At 45.8% G+C, this 19138-nt stretch overlaps 1 protein-coding gene across 2 annotated transcripts in view; it reads right to left on the minus strand.

The window, feature by feature from the left end:
• KU70 (ATP-dependent DNA helicase 2 subunit Ku70-like protein) overlaps window positions 1-19138 on the minus strand; it is a 77734-nt gene that overhangs the window by 9219 nt on the left and 49377 nt on the right. For both annotated transcript variants that reach the window (XM_086780614.1, XM_086780613.1), the window contains exons 5-16: window positions 9005-9110; window positions 8795-8912; window positions 8632-8715; window positions 8404-8462; window positions 7735-7868; window positions 7566-7609; window positions 7362-7438; window positions 7126-7273; window positions 6928-6989; window positions 6664-6718; window positions 5440-5532; window positions 5199-5319 (exon numbers count right to left, since the gene is read on the minus strand). In XM_086780614.1, coding sequence (XP_086636740.1) covers window positions 5199-5319; window positions 5440-5532; window positions 6664-6718; window positions 6928-6989; window positions 7126-7273; window positions 7362-7438; window positions 7566-7609; window positions 7735-7868; window positions 8404-8462; window positions 8632-8715; window positions 8795-8912; window positions 9005-9110 — 1101 coding nt within the window. The remainder of the gene's footprint in view (window positions 1-5198; window positions 5320-5439; window positions 5533-6663; window positions 6719-6927; window positions 6990-7125; window positions 7274-7361; window positions 7439-7565; window positions 7610-7734; window positions 7869-8403; window positions 8463-8631; window positions 8716-8794; window positions 8913-9004; window positions 9111-19138) is intronic.

Consider the following 19138-nt stretch of genomic DNA (forward strand, 5'->3'; position numbering starts at 1 on the left):
AGTCTTCTGTATCAGACATGTTGCTGAATTTTTCAGCAATGACTTCTTTCGAGTCAACCACGAGCTCACCCCCTTAAGAAAGTTGATGATGGGTCCCAGCAACAGAACCTTGAAACCGGCCTCTGGTAGAAACCAAAGTGCGGTAGACTCGCAATCACCCTTCCACTTGTAGTCCAAATAAGAAACAAAATTAACTGGAGCTAGAGTGCCCCAAAACTGAAATGAAATCGACACCTGTTGGCCCCAAAGCTTGGCGCCCCTCTCGGTATTTCTTTATTCAAATTCAAAGAGATCTAAAATTGAGTACAACAAAGCCAACCAGGAGAATACACCTGTATGTCCAATCTGGCAACCCACAAGACCTCTTAGCACAGAGGATTCACACACAGATCTGTGTCCCACAAAAGCAACACTCTGTGCTTCCCTCTGATCAACCAAGACAATTCAGCAGGGCAGCCTTGAGCACACATCTGGCATATCTCATGTACATGGTTCCACAACTCAGTTCACATATACATCCACTATCCAATCTCTGTTTCCACCCTTTCAATCTGCCATACCCCTCCTCTCACAAGGGGCCAAATAACACAACTCTGCAGCAGACATAAGCCAATGGAAAGAAAGAAAGATGGACAAGTTCAGAGCTTACCAATTCAGTGCGTGGTTCTGCACCCGTGGGACTGATCGTACCAGTCTGCACTTGAGAAAGACTGTCTGTACTTTCCTCTCTGCAACCACCTGACTGATGCACCAAATATGCTCTGATAAAGCACTGCCTACAGCTGGAGGTTCAACACTTGATAATGTTCAGGACTGAACAGTACTGTTTCTGCCTGTACTTGTCCGTACAGGTCAGCAGTACTTGACTGTACCTGTCCGTACATGACTGTACGGACTGTACCTACAGTCACCTGAATCTACCCGCCTGCTGACTGGACTCTGGTCACCTGCGCCGCCTGAACCAGAAGATGCCCAGCTGTCTGCACCTGTTGTCGTACAGCAGCGCCTACAACCTGTTATGTACAGCCACCAACAGTACGACTGTACCAGCTGTCCGTACTTGCCTGCGCCGCCTGAACCAGCAACAGCCGACTGTACTTGCAGCAGCCGACTGTACCTGCTGCAGCCGTCTGTACGGGTAGCCTCCACGTGGACTGTACGGCCTGTATTCAGTACAGCCTGCACTCTTCACAACAAGACCAGCAACCCACACTCCTCAACGCAGCTAGTCGACCAAGCCCTCTTCTCCTCCACGCAGGTTTTCTTGCACGCCTCCCAAAAAGCAAGAGAGAGAGAGATGAGAGAGGCATGTAACTCCAAAAGTGGAGTTGCCCCTCTCTCCAAAAATATCCTAGGCCCCTTACTTTAAAATTCATTAAAGTTCCTAGGGGCCACCCATGGTTAGAACATTAAAAATATTAATGTTCTTGGTCCCCCTTCACACCTGACGATGTCCACACATTCCCTTTGTCTGGGCACCTCAAATATGAATCATTTAATATTTATTTTGCTCAGCAACCACCATGCCCACACTTGTGCTGTTCCATTTTCACAGGGTCATGACACCCTTCCCCTTCTCGCCCCCTGCCTGGGTTTCTCCTCCCTCCCTCCTTGCTCGTGCCCAGCCCTCGCCCCCTCCCCTGTTTCATCTTCCCCCCCCCCCTGTCCCCCCAAAGTTTTCGCCTGCGCCCCCCTGCCTGACAGCACCATTTGTGTCCCTTGCTTTTCTTCGCCCCCTCCCCCCCTTTTTTGCTTGCTTGCGCCCCCCCCCCCCCCCCCCCCCCCCCCACCCACAAGTTCGTGCCTCTTGTTTTGTCTCTCCGGAGGTGAGGGTGGAGACTAGGGAGGGGAGACGGTGACCTCCAGCCTGGAGGTGCTACTTTGTGTGTTCATGCATACCTCTATCGCAATACCTCTCCCCCCTTCTTACAGATATCTTCATTGTGACCAATGGAGCACGGAGTATGCATACTCTCACCCTCGGGCAGAGTGGCAGTACATGGAGCGTAGGATCCACGCTCACTCGGCGCGACTTCGCACTCGGATAGATTGTGACCGTTCCCCGTCTAAACCCGCGCCCAAGACTCTTGGAGTGGAGGACAGTTCCAACAGTTCCGCCTCACACATAGATTGATATGAGGATTGTCTCATGAAACATTCAGGGTTTAGGGGGGCCTCAGTGCTTTCAGGGACGAAGCATCCTTAGAGGAGAGTTTCAGCGAGCTATGGTGGGGAGACCTTTAGACATTCTTTTCCTCCGGGAGAATCGCCTTAATGAGGGGCGCACCCTTCATTGTGGGAAGATTCTACCAGGCAGGAGTCATACTTTTTAGTCACCAGCCTTAGGCCCTTCACGGACGCAGGGAGGAGTGTGTCTCTCTGTCAGTGAGCAGCTTCTGTCGTTTGTGACTGGATCAGGAGTCTTGGTTTTCAAGCACGTGAACAGTGGGTTACCATTTTGATTGGTGAGGATAGCGTTGGTTTCCTAAACATTTATGCCCCGAATGCTGCTGCAGGTACAGCTATCTTTTGGAGCACTGTCCGACAGGCCCTGCCCCAGGCTGATTTTTGGTGCATGGCCAGTGACTTCAATATGATAGAGGCAGCAGAGGACAGACTTGGAGGTGGCACGGCCACAGTCTCAGGAGCGAAGTACTCTGCCTGGGAGGAGATAATACTGATTCTAGGGGGACAGGACCCTTGGCATCTCCTAGAGTTTGGGTGTAGCCCTGGGAGTCGTAGCTCCTCTCGATCGGATATGAGGAGACTGGCCCCAACCTCTCTTGCCTAGACAAGTTTTACATCGACGAAGTGGACTTTCAACCGTGGAGGTAGGGTTGGTATTCTGAAAGGCACTACACTTTCAGATCATGCCCCAATTATTCTGTCCCAGAGGGCCCATGGAGGAATGACAGGCATGTGAGCTCCAAGATTCCACACTGCCTCATTCAGGACCCCGAGATCTGCAATCAAATCCAGTAGATATGGGTGGGACTGGACTTTTCCTCGGGCTTTGCAGCGGGCACACTTTGGATGATGGCTTGGGGGAGATCAGTGTTTTCTTATAGGATGCAGCCCAGAGTAGATTGGCCGGTTTTCAAGAGCAAGAGAGGAGTCTAAGGAGGGGCCTAGCCTCTTTACGTCTTCAAGAGAGTTCCCCATACAGTCCGTGGATTGAGAGTTAGATTGCCGCCGCCCGCACGGACATTCGGTACATTGAGGAGAGGAGGGTGGAGTATAGATACCATGCCAGGGCTTCATTCTAGACTCAGGCTAGTTACAGAGTTACACGAGATTTCTTTGAGATAGCTGGTCCCCACCAACAGCCAGCCTACAGGAGGAGAAACGGTATTCACAGGCTGCGTGGCTAGGATGGAGCTATTGTTTCTGATCCCCCACATGTGAGAGCAATTGCCACGGATTTCTTCCGATCTCTTCTCATTGGTGCCCCATTATCCCCCCAGGTGATGGATTTGCACGAGAGAGTCTGGAGGCACACAAGAGAGGTGGTTCCCCCCTCCCTTCGGTCTTTCTTATTGACCCCTTTCACTTAAGAGGAGCTGGCAGAGGTGGTGACGGCATTACCCAGGGGCAAATGCCCAGGGGCGGATGGGTTTCCTGTCTCTTTCTTTCTTCGCCATTGGGACCTCATGGAAGGTGCCCTTCGTGCTGCCTTCAATGAGATTATGCTCATAGGTGCCATGCCAGAGGGGCTCACAGAGGACTTGATACATTTGATTCCCAAGGAGGGTGGAGATAGATTGAAGATCCGACAGTGGAGACCAAACACCCTTCTAGGGGACGGCTTATAAGATTTTGGCCAAGGCCATTAGCAGGCGACTTCAGCCTTCTCTCCGAGACTTGATCTACGACACTCAGACTGGTTTTGTCCAGGATCGGAGCAATTTGGACAACATCTTTACCTTTTGGGAGGCGACAGCTTGGGCCAGGATGCGACAACAGGACCTCATTGTGCTACTCCTAGACTTTGAGAAAGCTTATGATGACAGGGTGGACTGGAGCTTTTTGGAGGGCACAATGAGCCGGATGGGATTCCCCATGGAGTGGATTCGTGGAGTCTCAAGACTTTATTCAGCATCACACAACCAGGTTCTCATCCAAGGAGGCCAAGACGATAGATTTCAACAGATTTGGCAACGGATTCTCCGCATCTTCGCTATGAACACGGCATCGGCCCAGATCATCACTTGGGGTACTGTCGCTTGGGCCACCAAGGCTAGAGTGGTCAGGACTTATGAGGAGGATGAGAGAGAACTAGCCCTTCAGGTCTCCCACCATCGTATTGCAGCAATACTAGTCATAGCCCCACCAACAGGTGATTGGTGACCAGGCTCATGCTAGTGATGGGAGATTCGCAGTAGCATAGCAGCCTGGCACATCTAGCGTGCTAGATGCAGCGAGGCCATCGAGGGTACCTAGACTCCGCCAGCTGCTGAGACCATCATGAGCATATCGCTCAATATCATTCACACCCTCCGCGGTCAGCGGGGGAAGCTGTACGGAGGTTCTGACCGCATGCGGAAGCGGCGGGAAGCCTTCTCGAGACTTTGGAGGCCTAGCCCTTTCCTCACAAATAGAGGCAGTGACCCCATTTGGCATTACAGACCACCTGTATGGTTGTTTCCCAACCCCCCCCCCCCCCCCCCCCCCCCCGCGCATATGAGATAGCCTTCTCCTCACAGAGCGGCCAGCAGGAGGAGAAGCATCTCTTCCCCTTTGATCATTTGTTTCCCACCCTTATATGAGGCGAGTTTGTATCTAGCCCCTCGTGGTTGTACTTAGTCTTTGCGGCTGTTTTTTCTTTAACTAATTGAAGGATCTTTTTTCCAAAAAAAAAAAAACCATTTGCATACTCCTGTTCTACTCTTGGTTTTTTGGTGGATTTCAATTATTCAACTCAACTACAATGATGAAAGGCCATAATCACAAATATTAAATTGGTTCTTTTCAAGTCAACATGTACACAGCTCAGTAGCCATCCTTGTGTCCTACTGTTTTTAAATCAAAATTCATGCATACACGTAGCTACAAGAACACACTTGAACACAAGTGTGCAATCCTTCACACATGCGCACATACACAAGCAAACAAACAAACAACATTTTACAATCACAGTTTTCTGCACTTCATCTTAGTAAGATGCATTATGGACAAAAGTTTTGGTCAAAATTTCTTACCTGGATTGGAATAATTAGCATAAGTGAAATCCTTTAAATCTATTTTTTTAAGCATGAGCATGGCCTTGTGTATCTGATCAGTTGAGGCTTTTGGCAGATTACCATCAGCGCTACCATGCATCTGTCAGTGCATCCAAAAGTGGAGTTTTTGCTGAATAGTCTAGCTATGAAAACAGCTTTCTTTCAGCCAATGAACACAAAGAAAATAAATCGAAACTTTTTGCAATGCTCACAGTCTTACCTTTTCAATGTGGCGAATATCATCGGAGTAGGGCAAATAAATCATGTGAATTCCAGAAGGTTCGATTTGACCAATTTCGTTGCTGACCTCTGCCTACATTTAAAGGAAGCTTGCATTAAGGCACTCGTTGGATAACAAAATACCTCACATGAAGACACCATAAACAGCTTGATTGAACCACAACCCTTATGACTTTAACATGACCTGCAGTAACTAGATCGGTGGTACATGTCATGCAAGATTAAATCCCCTTACCTGGAGATTCCTTTGCTCTACATTTTTGTAGGTGAGCTGTTTTCATTGATCAACTCATAGGAAAGGACCAGGAGATTATGGACATTAAGTTTTCAAGGCATCTCCCAGGAAATTTCACTGCCTTAGAGCTGCACTAGCTTTGCAGCTGAGGCTCAAATTGTTAAAACAAAGATGTGAGATGTAAGATAGGCTTCACTTGAAGTGCCTGTCAAGTATTGGTATTGTCACATTAGGGTAGACATAACCTCTATACGGCAGTTTACACCAGACCTTGAAAGCAGACAATCCTACTTGACACAAACTGACTGATACTTGGAAGGACAATTGTCTTCTTGACAACAATGGTTTGGTCCAGATCACATGCAAAGGGTCAAGACAAAATACTTAGGTTGCCTACTTGCCATTAATGAATCTGTTACCATGGAGGACCTCTACACTAAGTGTCAGTGTCTTGAAGTACATTCCAATAAACTCTTTCAACTCATTCACAATACCTTTGACTGTTTGAGCCCCGGAAGCAGATTGCATACAACTTGTTTTACACTTTCACATAGGTTTGCCCTTGCATATTATTAAGAGATGCTTCTGAAGAGGTTATAGACCAAGGGCCGTGGCCTTTCAGAAAATATTCATTTTTTCTGTCACAGCAGCAGCCTCTTTTGGACGCCGGCCGGGACAACTCCCTAGACTAATTTAGATGCAGTCTTTGCTGTGATTCGAATTTCATTAACCTGAGTAACAAGAGCCACCACTGTTTGAGCCCCAATTAAGGAACCAAATTGTATAAAACATGTTTTGCACTTCCAGATAGGTTTGCTAAACTATTGAAGTGATGCTTTTGAAGAGATTGTAAACCAAGGGCCTTGAGAAAATTGCAAATTTTCTCCCATAGCAGTCTCTGGACACCGGCAAGGACGACAACTAGACTAATTTAGAAGCAGTCTTTGCTGTGATTGGACCTTCACTAACCTGAGCAACAAGCGCCACCATTCGACAACTACTGCCAAGAAAAGCAACCGCATACCTGGGAACAAGTAGAACCAAAAGTAAATGCATGCAAGAACACACTTGACATGAGACTGAATTACTTACAAAGGTTTTATGAGAGAGCCATCATAAAAACCACTTCAAAGAATTAACAATAGCTTCAGCTAAATAGTTGCAGCAGTCTGTGTAACACAGTCTTACCGATCATCCCAGCTTTTTCAATTTGCAAAAAAATGGCATACTCACTTTTTCAACCGCAACATAGCTCTGTAGAGTGCAATAAAAGCACAAGTGCTCCCACTTATTCTCTGCACAATTAAGCAAAAGAATGCTACATTGATAGTCCTGCAGTCCTATCAAATCAATGCACACTTACTTTGAAAATATGTGCCATATAGTACATGCAAGCAACTCATAATCTTTTGGACATCGTTAAAAGCAGACCTCCTCATCAGGGTACAGAAAGGTTGCTGGGCGCAGATTGTAATAATCCTGCAAGCATTCCAAAGGCTTGAAGCCTAGAAGTTGCAACTGGATGCTTGTAACTTTCTTCACTTCAGACACCTCATTAAGAGAAAAGCAAAGCTTCTCACTGCACATAGCAAACTCGCCCACATTAACGGAGATAGTTGACAATATAATAGTGAATATGATGAAGATTTACAAAAGACAACAGGAACCTCTTGTATTCTTGAAAACGTTGCAGAGGCTCTGACAGCAAAGCCCCAGTATCTGAACAGATGAATGACCTTTCCGACTACAAAGCACTAAATCCAATGTTAAAATTGTGTATTTAGTTCTAATCAATAATTTTAAAAACTACTCTGAAACTTTTACAGGCTTGACAAAGAGTTGCACAAGAAAAGCACAGGCATAATGTTAACCTTCAAAAGCTTATTGTCAAAGGAGTCAAGCCATGCAGTAGGACCTGGCCATAAATGCATCAATTACCAATCAAAATAATGATAGAATAAAAGTATCAACGCTCACTCAACTAGAAAAAAGATTAAAAGATAAGATGCGACTGTAGACAATGGAGATTTTCTAGTGTACCAGGTGTCGCTGGTCTGAACAGAGCGAAGGTTTGTACACCAATGGTCATGCCATTAGGGACAGTAAGTGTTAACCGTTTTACTGTTCGCTTTTTGAACAATCTTTTTTGCATCTGACTTACCATAATGTCAAACCTGTAAAACAAGACACTGATTTACTGCTAATATCTCTTCTTCTCTTCCTGATACAAAGCAATACAAAATCCTAGAAATTATGAGCATGCGCAACACAGAAGCCAAAATTATGTGCACGTAAAAATCTGTATAAATTTACATATACAGACATCCATCCCACAAGTCATGCTATTAGCAAAAAAACAAAGTTCAATCACTCAAACCCTCATGCATAGTGTACAAACCAACCTTCTCAAGATTTATGAGTGAATTTTTTTCTCACTATATATTTTAGGCAGATCAATGGTGTCAGCCTAAAGGGCATCTGTCATGTTAGGTTGCTCACCTTAGCTGAAAGAAAGTTGTAGTTTGTACACATGCATGTAAATATTTTGTTGATAAGAAACCTCAAGAGCTGTTAAAGTCTTCTAAGGATTACTTAATACAGCTTCAACAAGCATCAAATATAACCTCCAAGTAAGTCGATAAACTCTTCTTCAAGAAGAATCATAAAAACAGTGCATGCAATCCAATAAATCTCAAGGACTGTAAAGACCTTTCACCGGCCATTGCCATAAAATTTTCCCTCTCCTCGTCATTCATATCAACCATGTCCTGCAATTCAACAATGTATGCCAAATATCACATTTGCATTGCATGTCGAGATGTGGAAAGGGAGGAGCCACTATACAGTGCGAGAAACTATTATACATTTCATCATAAAGCTGAAGATGTACTCTACAGAACTTTTAATTAACCTAATCGTTGGAAAGGCTATGCTTACAGCATAAAAGACAGAAATGTTGAAGTCTTCTCCCAATTTGCTGAAAGGAAAAATATCAATTGAAATCCCTAGGTCTTGAGCATCCTGCAAACAAAGCATCTAGCCCTCAAATTGTTGAATGTGTTTTGCCACTATGGAGAACAAAGGTATGACCTATCCTTACCCTTGCACGTTGAATGGTTGTCCTGCGCATGTCCTTTCTAAATGCCGGATCAGCATCACCAAAAGGATCGTCATTGTTGGTGAAAAGCAAGATACGCTTTGAGGAGTTTTTCACAGATCTGAAACAACCAATGTCCCCAAACTATTTACCGATGCAATAAAAGCTTCTCAAAAATAGAGCCTTGAATGATCTGGTTTTAGCAAATGTTACCCTTTTCGTAGAAGGCCCTGAGCAACCCATAGGGCATTATACAAAGGGTTCTCGCGAGAACCAGGAACAGCTCCTGCCTTACTACCAATATTCTTGTCAAAAACCTCTGCAAAGAAAGGAGACCATGCAAATTTGAGTTAGGAGGGACTTTGTAATGCAGATTGTGGCAAACGCCATGACTTAGGGACATGGGCTATAGCACTTGGACCTTAAATTCTTGCATTCCTAGTCATCCTTTAATTCTGGCATTGGCATGGTAGAATTGTTAAATATTAATAGTGATTAATGTGGGAATAAACAAGTGCTAGGTGGTTGAGTAAACTAGCACTGAATGTATGCCTTAAATAAAGCGGTTCCGATGTGTGTGAACAACCACTAATACGTACAAGTCTCTTGTGTAGGAACAGCCTCTTAAAAGGCATATGTGGTGGCATCTTATTTGGCATATGTGGTGGCATCATACTTAGAATATGTGGTGGAATCTTATTTAGAATATGTGGTGGCATCACATCTAGCATATGCTTAGAATATGTAATGAGGTCTCTCCTATAAAAAGGACCTACTTCTATAATGAATTTATGCTTTCCACTACATCTTGTACTCCCACAATTCCTTTTAGTCTTGTGCTGATCATCTTGTTGATTATCTCCTCTCTCTCTTCTCCCCACTATCTAGTCAACATTTTGGTATCAAAGCTAGACCCCGCCACCAGTTTAGAGCCGCCCTAGAGCCCGCTGCCGTTGTGCGCCGTTCAGAGCCGTCTACCACCACTGGTCAGTCGAGCGATGCTAGTGCCCACCTCTGCTGGCCAGCTGGGTGGAGCCACTACCAGCGCCACCTCCGCCTCTTTGGTGCCTACGCCCGCCGCCATGTCTGCCTCCTACGCCCGGTTCTGCCACCTCAGCCAACCCTAACCGCCACCACCACCTCTGTGTCTGTCTCTGCCACCTGCACCCAGTTCCGCCGCCTCGGCCTGCTCTGCGAGGGCCTCAGCTCACTGCCCAACCCATTGCCTCGCCTCAGTTCTCAACACCAACACGGCTTCTCCTAGGCTCTGTTCTGTCCTTAGCTCTATTCTCAACTCGGCTTGGGTGTCAAAGGGGAAGAGAGAAGAAGCAGCTCAGCTCACCAACATCTTGTTCACAGGGGCAAGCAATTTTTTGGACCTTTCCTTTTCATACATTTTTTGTCAAATTCAAGGCATTTGTGCTACATATTTGGGGATTCTTGTTCGTAAGGGGAGGTTTTTTATGGCGGAAGCATCCATAGACATACTCCCGGAGCCTTGTGTTAGCTCATTCAAGTATACACCCGTTTTTGGTATACTTCAGTGATCACACTTCAATCTCGTCATAGCACTACTCCCGGAGCCTTTTCTTAGCTCATTCAAATATACACCCTGTTTTTGGTAAACTTCAGCGATCGCACCTTCAATCTTGTCATATCCTGGTGCCTTGTGTGCACAGTTCCGTAACTCTCTCTTTCTCGTATTTTCCCAAGAGCTCACATCAAGGGGGGGGTTTCCTATTCCTAGTTCTCTCTCCAACTTTGGGAAATCTCATACTATTGTGAAGATGTTACAAAGAGATGCTTCCATTGAGCTTTCCGGATTTGGTGCATTCATGACAATTGAAGATCGGCTTGATGGTCCCAACTACTCATTATGGAGTTTCATGCTGAAGAATCTCTTAATTGCCAAGGGGCTATGGGACATTGCAAGAGCCTCGTCTTGCTGCACCAACTCTTGGCACCTCGACATCAAGGGCGACTCAAGCTGCGACACAAGTTGTGTCATGCACCCATCATGCCTAAGCTTGCCAATTCTGCATGGGATCGTTTCACCATAGTGCTTGGACCCTCCACTGCCGGTTCGGGGGGGAAGCGTTGGAAATACCGGTAATGCTGCTTCGACAAGAATAGCACCATCACTCGAGAGTGAGGTTGCTAGTGGTAGATCCGATAGTTCGGACTCTGAGTGATGTATGTACTACGGAGCCTGGTGCTTGGACCACATGTATGAATCTTTTTGATGTGCCCTCTTCAATAATGAATCATGAATAAACTATCTACTCATTTGAGTGTTCGATCATGCTTGATTTCTTAAAAAATTAAAGGTCTAGACTCTATCATCTAAGGTCTTGAAAGTTGACTCTCTCTCTCTCTCACGATTATCTTTCATATACAGAGATACCCTAGTGGAGATTGTGCAGAATGAATGGGAGAGTTAGGGTTCATGTGTGGGAGACATACACAGAGAAGCAAGGGAGAGAGAGAGAGAGTTGTGGGGATAAGTCAAATCAATAAGAGATGAGTGTGTGACTCCCCTATCACACATGTATATTGCACTAGTACACATAGTGCACTTAGTACATTAAAAGTACTAAGTGTACTATGTACTATAACTTATGGGCTTGTACACACTATAAGGGTGGGCATTATGCCTTTACCCCAACAACCTCCCACTTAAAGGCAAAGTGCCCTTAAGTAAAGGAAAAGAAAAATCAGCATGTACATGATAATATACAAGGCCATATCAAGGCTGAAACTGGCCTCATCCAATGCCCATCAAGTGTCTGCAATGAGCAAACCGCTCTGGAGGCAAACTCTTTGTCAACAGATCAGCCGGGTTGTCATCCGTATGAATCTTAACAAGCTGAATTTGCTTGTTCTCTATCACCTCTCTAATGAAGTGATACTTCACATCCACATGCTTCGTCTTTGCATGAAAGACAGGGTTCTTTGCCAACTGGATGGCACTCTGACTGTCACAATGCAACACTGGAATATCCCCTGTATAACCCAAATCAACCACTAACCGAGATAGCCATAATGCCTCCTTGCAAGCCTCTGTGGCTGCAATACACTCGGCCTCTGTAGTAAATAAGGCTGTGCACTTCTGCATCCTGGATATCCATGACACAGCACCTCCTGTGAATGTAAACACATAACCGGTAGTAGACTTCCGGTTATCTGGATGACCGGCATAATCCGAATCAGTGTAACCATGCACTAATGCATCCTGTTTGCCAAAGCATATGCACATATCCTGTGTGCCCTTCAGGCATCTCATGACACCTTTCACTGCTTCCCAATGCTTCTTGCCAGGGTTGGCCATGTATCTAGAAACCACTCCCACTACAAATGCAATGTCCAGCCTAGTAGCAACCATGGCATACATGAGACTGCCACAAGCTGAAGCATACGGAATCTTGGCCATATCAGCCCAGCCACTATCTGACTGTGGGCTGTCCATAGCACTGAGTTTCACATATGGAGGCAAAGGAGTACTAGTCTTCTTCCCCCCGTCCATATTGAACCTCTGCAAAACTTTGCCAATGTATTCCTTCTGAGACAAATACAACACATGCTGATTTCTGTCCTGAAGTATCCGCATACCCAAAATGTGATTTGCATCACACAAATCCTTCATATCAAAGGTTTGATGCAGCCTCTTCTTCAAGGCATCCATCTCTTTACAAGATTTTCCAACAATCAACATATCATCAACATACAAGATGAGGATCAATAGACTGCCATCCAAAGCTTTCTTGGTGTACAAGCAGTGATCTATGTCACTTCTCCTGAAATCCTGTGATTTCATGAATGTATCAAATTTATGATACCATTCCCTTGGTGCCTGTTTGAGCCCATAAAGACTCTTTTTCAGCTTGCATACAAGCTTCTCCTTTCCACTCACTGCATAACCCTCTGGTTGTTGCATATATATCCTCATGGAGATCACCGTGAAGAAAGCAGTCTTCACATCCATCTGAATCAAGTCCAGATCATCATGTGCAACCAAAGCTAACACAGCTCTAAGTGTGGTCATTTTGACCACTGGAGAGAAGATCTCATCAAAGTCAACACCATATTCCTGCTTGAAGCCTTTAGCCACTAACCTAGCTTTGTATCTTGGCTTTGCATCAGGTGCAACTTTGAGCCTGTAAACCCACTTGCATGGTAAAACCTTCTTGCCTGTAGGCAAATGCACCAACTTCCATGTTCCATTTTTGTGCAGAGAATCCATCTCTGACTTCATGGCACGCTCCCAAAGAGCCTTGTCTGCCCTCTGTAAAGCCTCCTTATAACATGAGGGCTCCCCACAGTCAGTGAGCATCAAGTAGTCAACCCCTGGAACAAACCTGTCAGGGGCTCTGGAGGGTCTAGTGGACCTCCGTACCCAATGACCATCATTTGCAGGTTGCTGTCCAGCTTGCATATCACCCATTGGTGGCTCCTGTTCCATGCCATAAGGCTGAAATATCATGCCCGGTATTTCTTCTAACGGTGGTATATCCATAGGGATATCTTCTGCCATCTCTGGCTGTCCATTTGGACCATTTTCAGCACCATTTAAGGGCTGGTTTTCTGCTGTAATGGCTGATTTACAGCCCTTGGTTGTTGTCCATGATGTCCATCATCATCAAAGATGACTCTGCTAGGCTCCTATTGCCTTGCAGGCTCCTTATACATGCATGTTTCATCAAAAATGACATCATTGCTGCGTATAATCTTTCTATTCACGGGATCCCAAAGTCTATACCCCATTTCACCTCTGTCACCATATCCTAGGAATATGCATTTGTGAGACTTAGGATCAAGTTTGGTGCGCATTTCCCTGCGTATGTGCACGTACGCAACGCAACCAAACACTCTCAAGTGCTTGTATGACGGAGGCTTCCCTGTCCATACTTCTTCTGGCACTTTCCCACCAAGCCTCGTGTTAGGTGACCTGTTTATAAGGTGAACGACTGTCATAACAGCTTCAGCCCAAAAACCATGAGGTAATGCAGCATGTGACAACATAGAACGGACCTTCTCCTGAATGGTCCTGTTCATCCTCTCTGCTGTCCCGTTTTGTGGAGGATCATAAGGAGTAGAGAGCTCCCTCTTGATACCTTTAGCATCACAAAAGTCCTGAAACTGTTTGGACATATACTCTCCCCCATTGTCGGAACGCAAAGCCTTCAGTGTTTTGCCAGTTTGATTCTCAACATGAGCAACAAACTTCTGAAACACTGAGAATGTATCACTCTTCAAACGAAGAGGATAAAACCACACCTTGCGTGTGGCATCATTAATAAAAGACAAAATATTTTGCCCCTCCCAAAGAAAGCTGAGGCATCTCACATACATCTGTATGCACAAGCTCTAACTGAGCATCTTTCTGTCCAAGAGCTTTCTTGTGGAGGCACTGTAGTTGCCTACCATATATACAATGCTCACAAAACTGAAAACTTGAAAACTTTAGAGAAGGCAAGTAACCCAAACGAGACAATTGCTCCATTCCTTTGACACTCATGTGTCCCAACCGGCTATACCACATAGAGATTTCCGACAGCTCGGTTGTAGCATGGTGACAAACACCTGCATGCATAAAGTAAAGAGTGTCCACCTTAGAGCCTCTGGCAACAACCAGTGAGCCCTTACTAATTTTCCACTTTCCACGACTAAATGTGGTAACATAATCAGCATCATCAAGCTGTCCAGTAGAAAGCAGGTTCTTCTTGATCTCAGGCACATGCCTGACATCATGGAGCATAAGCTGTGAGCCATCTGAAAACACAAGCCTCACATCACCTCTGCCAAGAATCTTGCATGCATGGTTATCACCCAAATAAACTACTCCTTCATTGCCAGCAGTATACCTGACAAACAAGTCTCTACAACCTGTGGCATGAAAGGAGGCACCTGAATCAATGATCCATGAGTGCATACCATGACCATCTCCTGTAAGAAGTGAATGGGCATCAAGTGAAGACGTGAAAAGGACCTCATCCTCACTGTCACCTACATGTGACACATTGATTTCTTCAATTTTGACTCCACTTTTGCCCTTTGCCTTTACATCTTTGGCTTCATCTTTGTCTTTGTCATTGCCTTTTCCCTTTTCTTTTTGATCATTTTTCCATTTGTAGCATTGCTTTTTGATGTGTCCCTTCTTGCCACAATAATGGCATTCCAAGTCCTTTTTAGAGCGGGACTTGCTCCTTCCCCGTTCTTGGCTTTTTCCCCTTTGCTGGGATCTCCCACGTGCATTCATTGCATTGGACTTTCCAACAGAGTTGTTTTTCCTGTTCATCTCTTCTTGAAGAAGAGCACCCTCAACATCTGCATATGACAGCATAGCATTCGAATTGCTAGTGGCTGTCCTGAATGTGTCCCAACTCTCTGGCAAAGTGCATAAGAGAAAAGTGGCTTTGAACTCATCGTCCATTGCCAACTTGGCTGACAATACCATTAAACTCATTTAGATGGACTGTCATAGACGCCCCTTCCTTTATCTGAAGACCTATGAGTTTCTTCAACCAATACACTTTGCTTGAGGCACTTTGCTGGGCATACAAGTTCTGCAATCTTTGCCACATTCCCCAAGCTGTCTTCTCTTCACGAATGCTGAAAAGTAAAGAGTCTGACACAGACAACATGATAGTAGATCTTGCCAGCTCATCCTTATCTTCCCACTCTTCAGCAGTAAGAGAAGCGGGCTTTACACCCCTTTCTTTGATAGGCTTGTGCTGCTTCTTCTGGAGCAACACATTATAGCACTGGGTTTGCCAAATATCATAGTTATGTGAGCCTTCAACCTTCTTGATGTGAAGCAATGAAGAGCTCTCACCTGTGGTTGCCATAGCAATATGCAACCTGTCAATGCCTGACTCCCTGCAAAATGTGCAAACACTGCACCAAAAGCACACAAAGTGCTCACAGTTGTTCTCCCAAGCTTTATCGCCCACTGCGGAAGCACAAATGCAACTCTACTCCCACTGTATGTGATGAAATCACCAAAATCTGGTTGCTGCAGATTTAGGACAGCACCTTAAATGTGCTCTGTTGCCCTTCCAAAGTACTGTACAGCAATACTAAGTGCTCACCAATGATGTACCAAACCTGTACCGGCAAGTACAGCAGCTGAAATTGAACCTTTTGCTCACTCAAATCAGTGTACAGCCATGCCAAAACTTGTACAAAGCTGTACCAAAGCTGTACCAGCAAGTACAGTAGCAATAAATGCTCTCCTGGCTGTCCAAATGAGTGAAAATCAGACTTTTACAGTCCCGAACACTGCATACAACAGTCCCGAACAGAAATTGGGCAAAAGCCCCTTGACTGCAAGCTGATTTCTGAGGATTCAAGGCATAAATGTCTTGCCTGCTGCTTTGCCAAGCTCAACAAGCATAAAATCTTGAAAAGCCCCTTGATTTAAGATCAATTGCTGATCACACATGGTACATTGACGCACATGAAGGCATCCAGAGTCTTCGCAATACTTCCCCCTGGTCACATATACATCCAATACATGAAAGCCCCTTGATTTACAGGCACATTGAGTGCTTGTCAGGCATCAACACATTGCCCAAAGCATCAAATGCGAGTGCCTGCATGCAAATCAACCAAATCGGCAGAAAAGCCTCTTGATTTGCTCTGCAATTTTGCCCGAATGTGCGATTTCTCACATCATACAGCATGTATGAGTGCTTAATTGCACAATTACATCAAAAGCCCCAAATTTCGACATCCAATTTCCTGCAAATTGATCCTGATTGTGACCAATGTCACCCAATTTTGCCAATTTTGCTCAAAAATTGAGCAATTCGGCACCTGTACCTGCTCAATTGATTGAATTGATAAGAAATTCCCAAAATTGAAGGCAAATACCTCTTAATTTTTGAATTTCTCTGAGATTTGCAGGCTGAATTTCTTTGTGTTGATGCTGTTGCAGAAAATCCGATGCTGTTGCTGCTGAAAATCTGTGCAGATGAACTGCAGCTGGTTGGAGCTTCTATACACAGAAGCGTAAGTGCGTAGCTCTCCGAGTTCGTGCTGCTCTTCTTGGGTGTGGCTATGAGAGGCGCCGTGGCTACCACCGCCAATCCCCTCTTCTGCCAGCTTCTCGCTATCGACAATACAGTAGAAGGATTCAAACACGTCTCTGTCCTGCTGGAAGCGGACGAGAAGGATTTCCCTGACGTGTTCGCCTGTTGTATTGACGCCCGTCTGCCTCCCCTTCGCACTACGGGTTCGCTACGCAGGACGGAAGCGGACGAGAAGGATTTCCCTAACGTGTTCGCCTATTGTATTGACGCCCGCCTGCCTCCCCTTCGCACTACGGGTTCGCTACGCACTCGCCTTCACTCGGTGGTTTTACGTCGTCTAACGCCCAGCGCTCATACGCGTGGCTGTGAAGAGTGCGTAAAGGCGTTCTTGTTGAAGGTTCGCCCCCTTCCTTGTGCGCCACCCAACGCTTGAAAGCCAGCCGTCTAGCTTCACTGTTCTATGTTGGCCACCCTGCAGCCGTCTAGCTTCACTGTTCTATGCTGGCCGAAGATGCTATCTGTAAGCATCTGCTCCACAGCCTGAAATGCAGCCTGAGATGCTATCAAGAGGGAGGGGAGGGAATGACCATAGCTCTGATACCAGTTGAATGGGAGAGTTAGGGTTCATGTGTGGGAGACATACACAGAGAAGCAAGGGAGAGAGAGAGAGAGTTGTGGGGATAAGTCAACTCAATAAGAGATGAGTGTGTGACTCCCCTATCACACATGTATATTGCACTAGTACACATAGTGCACTTAGTACATTAAAAGTACTAAGTGTACTATGTACTATAACTTATGGGCTTGTACACACTATAAGGGTGGGCATTATGCCTTTACCCCAACACAGAAGTATGTGTATCTAGGAGTCACTTTTACAAGCCCTTTGTTCTACATGACCACAACTACCACTGACCGACTTGCGAGGGGGCACGCCTCCCTAGCCCGTATGGAGAGACAATGTTTCCAGGCACATTTCCAAGAACCTTGCACTAAGTGCTGGCTCTTTGATACTCTAGTACGAGCAGCGGCTATGTATGGTGCAGCCTTTTGGGGGGGCCAAGCCTAGGAAAGGATCACTAGAGGAGCATAGAGAGGCTACAGGTGATGATGTTGTCACAGATGATTAGGAGTAAGCCATCTGTACCACATGACATTCTACATGCAAAGTTTGGGGTGGGCCCAATGGTTACAAATGCCCTTTTTCATATTGTCACTTATATTCAGCATGTATACACGCTTGACAGAGATTGCCTCCCACGACTAGCACTACAGTCCTCTATGCAATTATACTACAAGAGGGAGAGGAAGCGATTAAGACGAGCTGGACTGCCCTCCTCCTCAGCAACACGGCCACCACCATTACCAACACATGCGTGGTACTCCGAGGTAGTCGAGTGGTTTCCTGCACATTGCATACAAATGGATTGTCTCCCCCTATTTCAGTATAGCCTGGATTCCCCCTACCTTGATCTCTCACGACAGGAGATCAACCGGATCATTCGGTTAGATCTACTTGGGCTACACATACACTAGACATGGGTGTCTCCGTCAACGATTGGTAAGAAGTGTGAGTTCCACAGAGATCAATTCTTGGGACTCTCCGGGGATGGATTCTTTGAGATCCTGGGATACATACAGATACACACGTCACATGCTATGCGTATCACAATCAGCCAGCTCAGGGTATCCTCCCACCGCCTCAGAGTAGAGATTGGTAGAGCTGAGGATATCCCACATGAGGAGAGGACATGCACAATACGCATCACAGGAGCAGTAGAGAATGAGGCCCGTTATATGTTCAGTTGCCCGACTTACTATGAGATACGGGGGAGATTCCACTGCCTCTTCCGAGAGGGATTCGGACCACTCACACAGGTGATACAGTTTGAGGATCAGAGGTGCTTGGGCATGTACTTGATGGAGCTCAAACGACACAGGGATGTAGTGTTGAGGTAGCATGTTGAGAGATAGCCCTAGCTCCAACAGGACACCTCACAGAGAGCCATCACAGATTTCTTTGTGGTACACACATCCACATCGGAATCCACTGCCCACAACAGTTCCTCTACTACAACATCAGAGCCCACCACCCATACCCACACTCCAGCTCAACGCCTTAGAGGAGTTCTTAGTGAGAGAGCTCGATCCATTCTACGAGCCAGACGTCCCCAACCCAACCCTCCACCACACAGAGAATGATTCGTGAGGTTCTCTGCCAACATGACATGCTCCCATCACAGAGGCCTAACATTCACTCCACCATCAGATTGGCTCTGGCTGAGGCGGGTATCGTCATTAGTTGATCACGACATAT

The sequence above is a fragment of the Cibotium barometz genome, chromosome 42 (assembly GCF_041138505.1).
Source record: "Cibotium barometz isolate CiBa-2024 chromosome 42, ASM4113850v1, whole genome shotgun sequence".
NCBI classification, from domain to species: domain Eukaryota; kingdom Viridiplantae; phylum Streptophyta; class Polypodiopsida; order Cyatheales; family Cibotiaceae; genus Cibotium; species Cibotium barometz.